The sequence below is a fragment of the Engystomops pustulosus genome, chromosome 7, assembly GCF_040894005.1.
Source record: "Engystomops pustulosus chromosome 7, aEngPut4.maternal, whole genome shotgun sequence".
In the NCBI taxonomy this organism is placed as follows: domain Eukaryota; kingdom Metazoa; phylum Chordata; class Amphibia; order Anura; family Leptodactylidae; genus Engystomops; species Engystomops pustulosus.
In genome coordinates, this window is record NC_092417.1 from 136,208,986 (window position 1) to 136,224,602 (window position 15,617).

General features: G+C 41.0%; 1 protein-coding gene across 1 annotated transcript; it reads left to right on the plus strand.

Moving 5' to 3' along the window:
• Window positions 1-804: 804 nt before the first annotated feature.
• Window positions 805-14,933, plus strand: LOC140068968 (transmembrane protein 272-like). The gene is made up of 6 exons (XM_072114313.1): window positions 805-874; window positions 2,709-2,745; window positions 10,155-10,214; window positions 10,298-10,474; window positions 12,979-13,133; window positions 14,647-14,933. Exons 2-6 carry the CDS (start codon window positions 2,724-2,726, stop codon window positions 14,662-14,664), a joined length of 432 nt encoding a protein of 143 aa, XP_071970414.1. The 5' UTR covers window positions 805-874; window positions 2,709-2,723; the 3' UTR covers window positions 14,665-14,933.
• Window positions 14,934-15,617: the final 684 nt, after the last annotated feature.

The following is a 15,617-nucleotide window of genomic DNA, read 5'->3' on the forward strand; positions in this document are numbered from 1 at the left end:
CAGAGGAGCGCTTCCTCTTTATCAACTGGAATTGGTCGGGCCTGAAGAGAGATCCTGGGAACCTGAAGAAAATATTCTGGACCGTTCTGTTCTTCAAAGATTCCTTCAGGCCAAGGTGAGGGGAAGGCGAAGCGTGGGTACCGCCGTGTTCCTCTGTGTGCCCCTCCATGCCAGCACCAGCTTCACTCACCTGTCCTCGCTTTAGCGGCAGTCCCAACGCTGCCGATGATTGCCGCTGGCTGCCCTTCCTGTGTCCCCTGCCATATCTTTGTGCCCTTATGCCATTGAGAAAGCATTCCGTGACTGTCTGTATATTACCGTTGTGACCTCCTGCTACGTTCCTGACGTCTATTCTCTGCTGCCTGTCCTGACCTTCAGCCTGATAACGACTCCGATTTAGCCTGCTGACTCTGTACCACGCCTTGGCCACCACCGAGAGCAAGTCATGCCTGTGGAGCGACCTGGTGGTATCCCGCCACAGCAAGTCCAACCCACTTTGCGGCGGGCTTTAGTGAAAAACAAGTGTAATTAGACTCCACTCTCAAGTGCTGGCTTACATCATCGCTCGCGGTGGTTGAGTGGGTCCACTACCCCTGATCCTGACATTTATGATCTCACTTTCTATTAGTTTTCACCTTCTATAGTTGCATAACAACAATCTCCATTAGAATTTATCACTGACATTTTTCACTTTCATTTTCATATTATATGAATGATATGAATTGAGAAACATGCCCGACTGAAAACACTTGCCAACACCTTCCTTTTATTGATAAGGATCTTGTTACTAGGTAGGGCCAGCATTTAAAAGCACTGCTAGAGACAGATTGTGACATATTGTATCTAGGAGACTGGGATCACAGCTTTTGCAAAGGTGAGAAATACTGCTTTCTTATCACTAGAACATAAAATTACCCACTGCATCAATCCTTATTATCCCCATATCAAGCTTGTTAAGTGTATTCAATAGATAATACTAGTGTACTGTAATTGACCTTAATGGAATTTTTAATTTAGCTTTTTGTGCGTCTTTTTTAAAGTTTTTGAGAGTTCAAGTGTAGAATTTATAAAAATGTTCCATAAAACAGGACAAATTTGTTAAACTGTTTAAAAATATTTATAAAAGTTAAAACTGTCTAGTAGTTCTGAAGTAAAATTGATGCTCACAAGGTTCGCAATATGTAAGAAAGACATTGGGCAGTTTATCTTAGTTTCAACCATTGCTACCTCACCACCTTTATCTATTTGCCAATCTATGGGGCACACATACAGTGGGTAAGGAAATTATTTAGACCCCTTTTCACTCTTTGTATTACTGCATCCAATTGGTAAGATGAAACAACTTATTTTTTTGCTCTTTAATGTAAACTCTGTACCCCATTTTGCCAGAAAAAAGAGAAATGTAGATATTTTTGCTAATATATTAAAACAAAAAAAAACTAAAATATAATATGGTCATAAGTATTCAGACCCTTTGCTCAGTATTGAGTAGAAGCATCTTTCTTTTGGGCTAGTACAGCCATGAGTCTTCTTGGGAATGAGGCAACACGTTTTTCACACCTGGATTTGGGGATCCTCTGCTATTCTTCCTTGCAGATTATCTCCAGTTCCCTCAGGTTGGCACAAATTTTGTGCTGAAAAACTCGGCTTGTATATGTTAATTTTAAGCAAGTTTTGGCTTTTTATAACAATAAAATATATACAGTATACCATTCCACAAATACCAATAATTAAATAAAATTATATAACCAATTGAAAGGTTAAAAGCCTGCAAACCAAACCATTAGGGCCAAATTAAAGAACTATGTTGTCAGGCTTCTGGGGTAGTGGACCCACTAGACCACCGTGGACGATGACGTAAGCCGTCACCTGGGACCGGAATCTAAGTGGCACCCATTTCTCACCAGAGCCCGCCGCAGAGCGGATTGGACTTGCTGTAGCGTGGTACCACCAGGTCATTCCAAAGGTGCGACTTTGTCCGCGGTGGCAGCCAAGGCGAAGTACAAAGACTTCAGAATCTTAGTCGGGTACACGCAAGAGGTTAGGACAGGCAGCACGGGATCAGAGTCGGGGCGTAGCAATAGGTCAAGGCAGGCAGCGGAGGAGCGTAGTCAGGAATTGAACTGGGGTCACAACAGGAAATCACAAAACTAGCAAAGGGCATGGAACACTTTCAGGGAGAAGCAGAATTTCATAGAATTCTGGGAAATGGCCAGCGCCAATTAACGGTGTGCTGGCCCTTAAAATTTTCTGAAGCCGCTGCATGCGCGCCCTAGGAGACGCGTGCGCACAGCCAGGGGTCAGAATCAGGAGCGGGGAGAGGTAAGCAGTGTGAACGCCGCTCTGGCGTACACAGAGGGGCACGGGTACGGGAGATGTGATACTTTCCGTAAAAAATTCTAAACGTTTTCAGTATAGTTCTTTTCATGGCAATACACAAAAAATACAGATGCATTACAGTAAAGAATGCAAGTAATTATCATTGAAAATGATCGCACATGGTCTTGAATAGTGACTTTTTGGGGACAAAACTTTTGACCTTTGAAAATTGTCAACACTCTTCTTTACTTAATGAACATATTACAAAGTTAAAAATTTGTTTCTGAAGCAAAAAATAAATTAGCTTCAAACGTTCATTTATACTTTAAACTATTTGTATACACTAGACATGAAAATGAGTGTTCAGATAACTTTATTTCTTGCTTTAGATAAAGGGAACTGAAATGGAGTCTGCAGCCAAGATTGGTAAGTCTTCTTTTTACCTGGCCATAAAAAGCATTAGGAATGTTTGTAATAAAAGGAGAACTTGAAACAACCATGTGATTGAATACACATTGTACATTATATAAAATCTGCTAGGTTTGACTTTTTGTGTAGATTACCCTGTAAACAGCGGTGCTTAAATAGAACAAATACATTGGAATTTTTTGTGTCTATGAATAATTTATTTTCTAAAACATGTTAAGACTCAAAGAGGTTAAACACTCACAGGTATAAACCACTGCATTAAGTATAGCAGTAAGAGGAGAAACTCAGAAAAAGGGAAAGTTTTGAGTGAAAAGGTTAAAATTTAACTTTTACTGTCTTATTGTTTATAATGTGTAACACATTATTACTCTTACATTTTCTATATAAACAATAAAAGCTATATATATATATATATACACTCACCGGCCACTTTATTAGGTACACCATGCTAGTAACGGGTTGGACCCCCTTTTGCCTTCAGAACTGCCTCAATTCTTCGTGGCATAGATTCAACAAGGTGCTGGAAGCATTCCTCTGAGATTTTGGTCTATTTGACATGATGGCATCACACAGTTGCCGCACATCCATGATGCGAATCTCCCGTTCCACCACATCCCAAAGATGCTCTATTGGATTGAGATCTGGTGACTGTGGAGGCCATTTGAGTACAGTGAACTCATTGTCATGTTCAAGAAACCAGTCTGAGATAATTCCAGCTTTATGACATGGCGCATTATCCTGCTGAAAGTAGCCATCAGATGTTGGGTACATTGTGGTCATAAAGGGATGGACATGGTCAGCAACAATACTCAGGTAGGCTGTAGCGTTGCAACGATGCTCAATTCGTACCAGGGGGCCCTAAGAGTGCCAAGAAAATATTCCCTACACCATGACACCACCACCACCAGCCTGAACCGTTGATACAAGGCAGGATGGATCCATGCTTTCATGTTGTTGACGCCAAATTCTGACCCTACCATCCGAATGTCGCAGCAGAAATCGAGACTCATCAGACCAGGCAACGTTTTTCCAATCTTCTACTGTCCAATTTCGATGAGCTTGTGCAAATTGTAGCCTCAGTTTCCTGTTCTTAGCTGAAAGGAGTGGCAACCGGTGTGGTCTTCTGCTGCTGTAGCCCATCTGTTTCAAAGTTCAACGTACTGTGCGTTCAGAGATGCTCTTCTGCCTACCTTGGTTGTAACGGGTGGCGATTTGAGTCACTGTTGCCTTTCTATCAGCTCAAACCAGTCTGCCCATTCTCCTCTGACCTCTGGCATCAACAAGGCATTTCCGCCCACAGAACTGCGCTCACTGGATTTTTTTTCTTTTTCGGACCATTCTCTGTAAACCCTAGAGATGGTTGTGCGTGAAAATCCCAGTAGATCAGTAGTTTCTGAAATACTCAGACCAGCCCTTCTGGCACCAACAACCATGCCACGTTCAAAGGCACTCAAATCACCTTTCTTCCCCATACTGATGCTCGGTTTGAACTGCAGGAGATTGTCTTGACCATGTCTACATGCCTAAATGCATGCCATGTGATTGGCTGATTAGAAATTAAGTGTTAACGAGCAGTTGGACAGGTGTACCTAATAAAGTGGCCGGTGAGTGTATGTATATATATATATATATATATATATATATATATATATATATATATATACACAACATATATATATATATATATGTCGTTTTAGTCTACTTTTATTGTTTTTATATAAAACATAAGAGTAAATGTAATTGTAAATTTTATATCTAATTGCCTTAAGGACACACTAGACAAAGAGTACACACAATAGATATATACAGTTAAACAGAGTACAAATACGCGGGTAGTACTACAAGTATCCGAATGTATATGTTAATTACCTTGTGTGTGGGCCTAATGGAAACGGATAGTCCACACACTAAGATCCCTCCTGCGTTTTGTCAGGGGCAGTGGACCCACTGTACCACCGCAGACAATGACTCAAGCCGATACCATGGGAGCGGGGTCTAAGTGGCACCCGGTTTTCACCAGAGCCCGCCACAAATCGAGTTGGACTTGCTGTGGCGTGGTACCACCAGAAAGAGTCATGAACAGGCAGGAGGTCAGGACAAGCAACATGGGATCAGAGTCGGGGACGTAGCGGAAAGTCAGGACAGGCAGCATAGGAGCGAAGTCAGGAACGGAACTGGGGTCATAACGGGAATCCAGCAGACAATCACAAGGCATAGGGACAAAGCTTTCTCTCAGGAACGAGGCACAAAGATCTGGCAGGGGACACAGGAAAGGGCTGGCCAATTATCAGCATGCTGGCCCTTTAAATCTTCCAGAGGCGACCTGTGCGCGCACTAGGAGACAGGGACACACGCGCTGGAGCATGGGGACCACTGCTGGAGCCAGTGAAGGTGAGTGAGGCTGCAGACTGGCTTCGGGGCACAGGGAGGCACACAGGTATGGGTATGCGGATATGGGTCACAGAAGCATCCATTACACACTTGATGGTAAATGGTTTCCCAGAAGAACGACAATGGGCATCAGTGGTGTTCTGATTATATTAGGTGCAGGCACACCCCAGGGGGGCTTTGAGGACCCTCCTCCTTGGTATTAAATCCAGAACCCTGGAGCAGTCATAGCTTCTCAAAGGGAAGTCATAGGCTCAGGGTTCTGATAGCATTGGATCCGAGTGAATCCCTGGATCGCAATGATACCAAACCTAACCCATTTGTTGGTACCATTCAGAAATATTTGTATCTTGGTGTACAAGAATGCTAGAATCTTGTGAGACATAGCTATGTAATCCCCTGGAAATACAGATTCCAAAAATGTATTTGCCCTTGGGCTGAGAAGGACCATAACTCCATAACTGTCCCTAACCAACATATTGGACTAAGAGTTTTATGACTCATTGGAGTAGATTTAACAATCTGTCTAAGAGTAAGAATGTTCTTAGTTGCCCATGGCAACTAATAACAACTCCCCTTTAAAATATTCATGAGCACTGGTAAAATGAAAGCTGCGCTGTAATTGGGCAACTAAGAACATTCTTACTCTTAGACAGCTTAATAAATCTCCCCCATTGTCTCATGTTTAAGAAATAGTGGAAAGCCTCTGGAACAGTTGGTGCCAGGCTGAGGGCCTGGCAAGGTAAGGGATTATATGGATGACTTTATGAACAGGACAAAATCTGGCATGTGATTCCCCAATATACATATATGTTCATCATAACTGGTTTCAATTAAAAAGTAAGATTTGCCCCCCCCCCCCTCAACATGTTTCACCACGGTACGTGGCATCACCATGGGAAGGAATGTGACATTTAACCAGATTCCTTCCCCTGATGATGCCACATATAGTGGTGAAACATTGCTAGTATGTAATTCAGGTAATATTTGAATGTTTATTGTGTGCTATAAACTAAACTTCTCTGGATAATAATAAAAAGTTATGGTTTAGAAAAGAAATTATTCCAAGACACAAACAATTCCAATTTAGGTGTTCTTTTTAAGCACCCCTGTTTACAAGTATTTGAAATAAAGACTAGTGTCTTTTTTTCTTTAGCGCACTTTTTTGTACATTGTTTCTGAAGATCAACGTCATGTTTAACCAGAGGATTAGCAGCATCTTGGACATGAGGAGATTTCTGGTGGAAAGAATTTGTGGTGAGGCTTCCTGGGTCCAAGTTGACACACTTTCATCAGGCATTCCTGGCTGACATTGGGAACTCAGTGGAGACAGCTTTTTGGAAGAGTATTTTTTTCCTGCATCCACTTCTGGCTCAGAGCTGCATCTGCCATGAGGTGTGTGAAGTACCTGCCCCAGGAGGCAGATTTGGGAACGCTTTTGGCGGCAGGAAATTGCTGCTAGTATAGACTGGCCAAATGCTGGCCAGTCTGTACTACCTAAAAAATCAATTTCATCCACGCTGCTCGCCTGTGTGCACCGCTCTGCAGGACAAAGGCCGGCATGACGTCTTCATGCACGCCAGCCTGTGTCACTACAGACAACTCGGCTGCTAGTGCTGTCAGAAGAAGAGAATGAGGAGCTGTGGGGGAAAGCTGGCGCTGGAGGTAAGTACAAGGTGTTCTTTGAGCTATAAACCATAGAGAAAGCTTCCTTGCATTCATTCCCATTTCCTTCCTTGTTCCCGATCTGCCTTGAATTCCTGTTGTGACCTCGGACCTGACCTGTGACCTTGCATCTCTGCCACCAGCCCTGACTACATGCCTGTCCCTGACCTTGAGCCTGGATCCCGGTTCTGTACCTCGACCTTGGCCACCACCGTGGGCTAGTAACAACTGTGGAATGACCTGGTGGCACCTGCCGCAGCAAGTCCATCCCGCATTGCGGAGGGTTCTGGTGAAGACCAGGTGCCACTTTTACCGGTCCCAGGTGTTGGCTAGTACCATCTCCCGCAGTGGTCTAGGGGGTCCAGTGACCCCGAACCCTGACACTAGGTTTATTATTTTTTGGGGTGTCATGGCTGTATATACTAAGGGGGAGGCTGTGTATACACCTGGGGAGGCTGTATATACTACAGGGGAGGCTGTGTATACTACTGGTAAAGCTGTATATACTACAGGGGAGGCTGTGTATACTACTGGTAAAGCTGTATATATTAATGGGGAATCTGTGTAAACTGGGGAGGCTGTATATACTACATTGCAGGCTGTGTATACTGCTGGTGAGACTGTATATACTACATTGCAGGCTGTGTATACTGCTGGTGAGACTGTATATACTGCTGGTGAGGCTGTGTATACTACTGGGGAGGCTGTGTATACTGCATGCCATTCTGTGTATACTACTGGTGAGGCTGTGTATACTACAGGGGAGGCTGAATATACTACTGGGGAGGATGTATACAACAGCAGGGCAGTTTATACTACAGGGGAGGCTGTGTATACTACCCGGGAGGGTGTATATACTACAGGGGAGGCTATACATACTACAGGAGAGGCTGTATATACTAGAGGGGAGCTGTGTATACTACAGGGGAGCTGTGTATACTACTGGGGTAAGTCTGTATACACCCTGGGAGGCTGTATATACTACAGGGGGGTTGTGTATACTACAGGGGAGGCTTTATATACTACAGGGGAGCTGCGTATACTACTGGGGTAGCTCTGTATACTACCTGGGAGGCTGTGTATACTACTGGGGAAGCTGTGTATACTACATGGGAGGCTGTGTATACTGGAGGAAGGCTGTGTATACTATGGGGGAGACTGTGTATACTGAGGGAGGCTTTGTATACTGGGGAAGAGGCTATGCATACTGGGGGAGGGGCTGTGTATACTGGGGGGAGGAGCTGTGTATACAAGGGGAGGGCTGGCTCTATATACTGTCTATGGGGGATCTGTATATAGGGGCTGGATTTTAAATAAACGGGCGGCCTTATGTGGAGTACTCTATATAATTTTATTTTGGAATATGTATATGGTGACTGTTATAAATGAATTAGGGGAACCCATTAAAAGATTATTTTACAATATTCTCTATTGTTGCTTTCAGAACAAATGTAGTAGGGACCTAGGTAAGCTATGGACTGGTGGACTTTTGTCTCCTAGAATCATCGAAACAATCTGGAATCATGTGGAGATAAACAAAGCGAACCTTTTAGAGCCCGGGTGCCCAAACCACAACCAAAACCTAAAGGACACCTGTCATCAGGTCTGTGTCACTAGTCCTGTCACTACTACCTGTTGGAGCAGCTCACAAGGATCCCATCCCAACCTTTATCTAGTCAATTCATACATTAATCATTATAAAATCATCTATTCTTTATTATGTAAATGAGGCTGGTCACATGGTCAGAGGCAGTGATGTCACCCCTGTTACCCCTCCTCTCTCCTCCCCCTGCTCATGTCTGTGTGTAATGTATAGTAAAGCATTGCTAGTGTGTGTGCTGCATCTGCTGACATGCTGCATACTCCTAATACACATGTGTGAGACACAGACATCAGCTACACAAGTACCTGACATGTTCTACTATAACATGGCTGCCTGGAGCTGTTGTATCTCTCCTATACACACACACTCACACACACAATCTGCAGGGGGCGCCAGCACCAGGAAAGCACATCATTATACAGCCTCACATCATTACACAGACTGTCAGTCAAGCACTGGGGGTGTGGCTGTACCGCCCACTCATGAATAAGCTGGACAGCTTGAATATGCTAATGACTCATTGGACATTTCACAGGTCATTTGCATACAGATTTAGGACCTCATTGCTTAAGTTTACAGGCATGTAGAGGGACAATGAAGGGATAGAGGCAATGCTCTCTAATGGCAGTTTATGAAAATATATTTAGTTTAGGGGGGTTATTTTGCATGACGGGTTCTCTTTAAACAGCAACTTATTGCTCTCTGTTGTTCCACAACATTCAATCGTATCAGCCCCCTGAGGACTCCAATACAGTTGAAAGCAGGAAGGTAAATTCAGACATTATTGTAGCTTCTCTCCAGGGTCTCTCTGTACAGGAAGAATCGTGGGGCCAGTAGTAGGACCTCCAAAAATATTCTGGCCCTGTTCACACCTTCTTACTCAGTTCCAATCAGTCAAGCATATGTCACCTTAAAAGAGTGCAGAGAGCTGCATCTCTATTGTCTAGGACTGCAGCAAGATTGTCTGGTGAACATGGTCCTGGGGCAACAGCCTGGGTGCCCACAGAAAGGTCCCCGAGTGCCACCTCTGGCACCCGTGCCATAGGTTCGCCATCACTGACCTATACTATAAAGTGTATGTTTTCAGTTTTGTAAAGTCAGATAAGCAGTAGTACAGTTATAAATTCTGTGTAGGTATGGACTTGTAATTAAATTTAGTAATTATTAATTAATTATTAATTGGGGAAATTAAGGACTAATGGGTGAAGTGTTTTTGGAATTGGTACCCCACAAGATGTTTTCCACAGTTGTGGTACCCATCTCAACAGGCTCATGTTGAAACTACTTTTGTATATTAAGTATGTATGTTGTAAGTATGTTTACACATTTTTGATAAAAAAAAGATTGATATCAAATTTGGTGCCCCAAAAGAATGTTTTATTGAGTAAATGTTATAAAATATAACAAAGCTTTTTTAAATATGTTACTAGAGTAAGCTTTTATGCACATTTTTGAGGAACATGATAGAAATTAAACACAAGAAACACTAAGAGAAGAGTCAAATTTATTGCAGATAATTGATTAAGTATGGATGAAAAAAGTTTGCACCCATGTTAATTTTGCACAAAAATTTGTAGAAACTGACAATGCAGGATCTATAAAAAAATTAATAAAAATATCTTACTAACTTATAGCTAAATATGCTGTTTGTCCTGTAAAGGAATATTTGTGTTCTTATTCTTATCATCAAATTTTGTAATGTTGCTTTGTTTCTTTTAAATAATAAAAAATTAACCTTTTTTTATTGCAGTATCTATAATAATTGTCATGGTACTTTTGAATGCTGTCGGCATTGCTATGATTGCTATGGGTAAGACAAATTTTTCTTATTTGTTGGTGTTTTATGCTTTTGCAGTGGCACTATTATAAAATGTTATGCTACTTTGTTTTCAGGATCCATTTACATCAAGGACTGTGCAATAGAGCCGAACATTCCAATTTACCTAATAGTGGCTGGTGTAACTAGTTTAATTATGTTTGTATTATCACCACTGCATCTTTTGGCTCCCAAGGTGATGTATGCTTTAGAGACAATTGTGAGCCTGTTTGCATTTGCTTGGTTCATTGCAGGTAAATAAACAAAAGACTATTTTAATTTATTATATGTATTGTACACTTTTTCCCTAGTCCTGTCACAATAAACATATATATATATATGTATATTTACCTCTAAATGTAAACAAGAGTACTCCGAACTAAGCTATATGTAAGGTTATATTTTGAAATTTAAGACTAAGTGTAATAGGGATGCTGAACTCAGGGTCAACAGGTATTACAGTGCACTCTAAAACGTCAGCCCCCAACAACCCTGCCTGCTTTCCTCTGCATAACCTAGGCCAGTGATGGCGAACCTTTTGGAGACAGAGTGCCCAAGCTACAACCAAAATCTACTTGCACGTCGCAAAGTGCCAAGATGACAATTTAAGCAGTAACTTATTGATCCCTGCTGTATCACAGGTTTTAATCGTATTAGCATCCTGAGGACACCAATACAATAGAAAGATGGAGAAATTTGGATTGTAGCTTCCCTCCAGGGTCCCCTGAAGAGGAAGAATCAGGGAACCCAGAGCAGGAGCTCAAATGACAATCCATCTCTATCCAGCCTTTCCCGCTCCTGTAGTACTCCTGTAGTCCTCCTGTAGTCCAAGCAGCAAAGGATGTTACTTTAGAATAGCGCTGAGAATGGTGCGTCTTGGGCTGTATTGGATCACAGGAGAAAGCCTTGAGTCCTAGCTGGCAAACTCTGCGTTGGGGTGAAAGCCTGGGTGCCCACAGAAAGGGCTCCGAGTGCCACCTCTGGTACCCGTGCCATAGGTTCGCCACCACTGACTTAGGCCATATGGGACAATCATGTTAATGGTCCCTCCCTACTGCAAAGTGCAGACAAGAAACAAGATTAAAAACAAATAAACACAATAAGGGTGGCAAATAATCCAGATCACAACAGACATAGCATAAAAGGTACAAAATTGCATACTCAAATGGACAGTCACAAAACAATAGCTAAGAATTAGATGATCAGAAAAGCAGAGAAAGCTAAATACTCACATAGAATGTAGAGCTGTTAAAAATGACTTTAACTGGCAAGAGACATAGCACGCACAAAATATTTATGTGTTAGTCAGGAACCCTGCTCTTGGTGAAAGAGTCTGGGCTCTGACATTTAGAGTGAGTTAACTACTGCTTGACTAGAACCAAGCTGCAGAGAGCTGGGCGTGGTAGGCTCAATCAGCAACACAGATCTAGAACACAGTTCAGACTTTTGAGTTAGAGTTATCCAGAAATTCTGTTTCTCCTCATGCTAACAACATGAACCAAGGAGGATGCCGACTCAAACGTCACATAAAGTATATAAGAAAATTTTCATTTTTACAGCAAAAAAGCATGATGTATGCACTAGAAAAATCCATTAACTTACATCTGCAGATTGTGGAGAACATCATGTCAGGTTACTTGTAGGTCAAGAGATATGACCTTATTTGCAAGCTACTAAAGACATGTAGCCGGTCTGGCCTTATTGATACATGTGTCCTTTGGTCTTTAGTAAATTTGCAGCTTTTTAAGGAAACCTACCACATGAAATGGTAGGTGTAAGCTTCAAAAACCGAGCACCAGCTCAGGGTGAGCTGGTGCCGGAGCATACTTTCGTTATCCTCCTAAACCACTGTATCACGGTTTAAAGACTTTAGTATCTTTATATGTTAAGCCGGTTCGCCGCACCGTGGTACGCGCTCGGTGCACCATGCGCGCGACTGTGCGGCAAGCGCCTAAATAGGAAATGCCGGAGAGCCGCGCGCACGGTGCGGCGAACCGGCTTAACATATAAAGATACTAAAGTGTTTAAACCGCGATACAGCGGTTTAGGAGGATAACGAAAATATGCTCCTGAGCTGGTGCTCGGTTTTTGAAGCTTACACCTACCATTTCATGTGGTAGTTTTACTTTAAAACAAAAGTTGCAAAAACTCTCAAAAAGTTGCAATCGGTTCCAAGCTTATTTTACACCTGGTCAGGGGAAGCCATAGATTTTTAAAAAGTCGCATTTCACATCTGGATTTAGGTGATAACTCAGGGAACCCTGCTGAAAACTATATAATGGCGATCTTTGAAGGGAGACTGTTTTAAGCACAAAAAAAGTTGTAAATAAGCACAAGCACTATGAAAAGTATTAAAAATTAAAGAAAAAGGCAAGCCAAAAGTTTGATATATGTGCCCCATTTAGTCTTTTCTGGCAGAAAAAAAAACATTCAATTGTTTTTTTAAACCAATTCAATTGTAACAAGGAGGGTCTTGTCCCAACAACATAAGTGTTTCCATTAACACAGGAACCTACTGTATTTCTTCTCAAAGTTTATTATTACCATCTGCAGAACTAATCTACAAATGTAGTTGAATAGTTTGCTACACTTTAAAAGTGTAAAAATGTAAAATATAAATGAACCGAGCCTATGTCTGTTCACACAAATTTTCATAAATACATAAAAAAGTTAAAAAAAAAGTCAAATTTTTTTCTTACCGCATATATGAAAGCGTTTGCTTGTCAAAATATAATGTTCATTTTTTTTTTCATTTTAGGAAGTGTTTGGGTGTTTAGAATCTATCAGACTGACCCTAAAGACTGTAATGACACATTATACAAGTTTTCATTTGGTATCCTGTTATTTTCATATGCAAGTACAGCTTTTCTCCTAGTAGCCTCCTGCATAGCTGCATGCTGTGGGGTTTGTGTGGTAAGATAACTCTTTTTTAAATAATTGTGCATAAAGACCTTCAGATGTATGTTAACATGTAAACTTGATGTTGCTCATCTTATATCAGAAGTTACATTGTATTGATGCCTGGAGCTGTTATACCTTAGCTTGTGATATATTGTACATCTCATTGGGAAGAGGCTCCATATAGCCCCAAAATAGTATTTAGCTGCACACAATGGTAATCTTTATGTGGATAAGATTTTCACAAGTTGGAGCAAAATGTCTATGCAATAGTCACAGATTTAAATCCAGTTACTCAATGTCATAAATATTTTAATGAAAAGATGAAACTTTTCTTGCTAAAATAATCCTAAATAATCCTGCAGTTGCATGCCAATTTCTAGACTGAATAAATCTGTGCCATATATAGATTTATAAAAGAATTGTACTTTATTAACAAGTACTTCATCTATCACCGTATATGCATTTTGGTATTTGTCTTGTTATTTTGAATAAAGGATCCTTTCTAGTATCACCTTCTTCTAGTCATATCAAGAATGCTAGACTGAAGATTGAAGACTACATGTAGAGGGGGGCAGAGGGATTGATTTTTTTTTACTCTTTTGGTGGGAGTTAATTAAACAAATCAGTAGAGCTAAATTGTAGTGTAGGTATAAACCCTCTCTGTGCCACAGAGGTATCAGTTCAAGTAAGCCAGGAAAACATGACCACATGGAATCAGTCATCAGAAAGCAAGAATATGCTACAAAATGATTGTTGACTTGGACCCCACAGTGGGATTAAAGGAAATCTACCTTTTGATTCCATGCATTATGAGCCAAACATACCTTTAGAATGCTGTAGCTACACTGATGCAGAAGCATATTTTGTTTACCCCTGTGATGAGTGGTTTTGCTGAAAAAAACAGTAACCAGTGCTTCTTCTCTCACATTAGTTATGCACTGCTGGAGAGAATGATGTAATCACTGTGTTGTGCCTGACAGGCAGAAGTAATCAATCGCTGCACCATCCCCCAGCTGCTGTGCATAATTGATCCAGCTCAGGATGATTAGTCCTGTCTGGACAGTTCAGAAAGCTCTGTGTTGTGATGTGTTTATAAACAAGCAATCCAGCTTTCCCAAGGTCCTGAATGTTATGATTGTTTTTTTAAACAAAAACCCAATGGCGAATTATGATTGGCCCCAGACTGCATAAAGATTTTGGATTTTCCCACTGGTCTTCAGTTTTACATTGGAATTTCCATAATGAAGGAGTATGATGAAGACCTCTGTTTACCACCATTTCTCAAGGACTTGCAGAAAGCGACCCATATTAGTATCCACCAATCCACTATTTCGAACAGCAGAAGTTTTGTCCAGATTTCAACACATTCTGCACCAACAAGACCAAGATAATATTAAATACAATACAGTAATATTAAATTAAATACAATAATAAAGCAGTAAGATGTCAGCTTTCAACTATATGTCATGTTTCATGTTTGTTATTTATGGTATTAACACACTTTTCTAATGCTTTAAAATTTTAGGCCGCAACTGTACAGTGAAAGAGAGAGATTACATCCTTCAAAGCATTTTTTAGGAACTTCAGAATTTCTCATCAATATATTTTTTCTGGATATTTTGGTAATTATTAGTATTAATGCATTTTATCATACAATGCTCATAAAATATTCATTTGAAGTGTGTTCTCTTTCGATATGTGTCTCTCTATTAAAGCCTTGAGAAATCATTGACTTTATATTGCTTCTTGATAATGAAATGGGTTTGCCCATGAAAGAAATGTAATTTCTCTAGTGATGTTTACACAATAAAGATAACTTTTAACCCCTAAATGTATAATTTTACTCAGTTTTATTCAGCTTTTACTAAGCTCCTATAACTCAGTGACGGTCAGTGTAAAATTCCAGAGTGTGGGCAGGGACTCTCTAATCAGGTACTTCATGGTCCCTCTGTGCTGCAAGATGCTGTGAGCTGACAAAGTGCCTGGATTCAGGGTACAGGTTCATATACACTTTCATTTAGCTGACACATAGAAAGAGAGATGAGACAGATCAGAAATGAGATGATAAGATCCATGAGATGGATATAAAACACAATCACACACTTAGCTCTCGTGCATCTCAGCTACACACACACTATCATATCTGATGTGCCTCCCTCCCCTTCCCCCAGATAAAGAACTTATCTGCCTGTAGCTTGTAGCTCTCCTCAAGATGTGCTGTTTGCATGGCAGAAAAAGTCAGTGTGTTTCAGTTCGTCATGGAATGCAAGAGTTGGGGGCGGGCTAGAGGCAGAGATGTCTGTCGACTTAACAGAGGGCAACTGAAATTGTGTACATCAGGACCGATCGAGACAGATTAGATTTATAACTGTGAAATTCTTCATTTTTGTTAATAACATTGAATTACAGAATGTGTTATTTTGTTATCCTGAGTATATTTAAAAAACTTGTCTTCATGTAAATACCCCTTTAACTCAATCAACTCAATAACTCAGC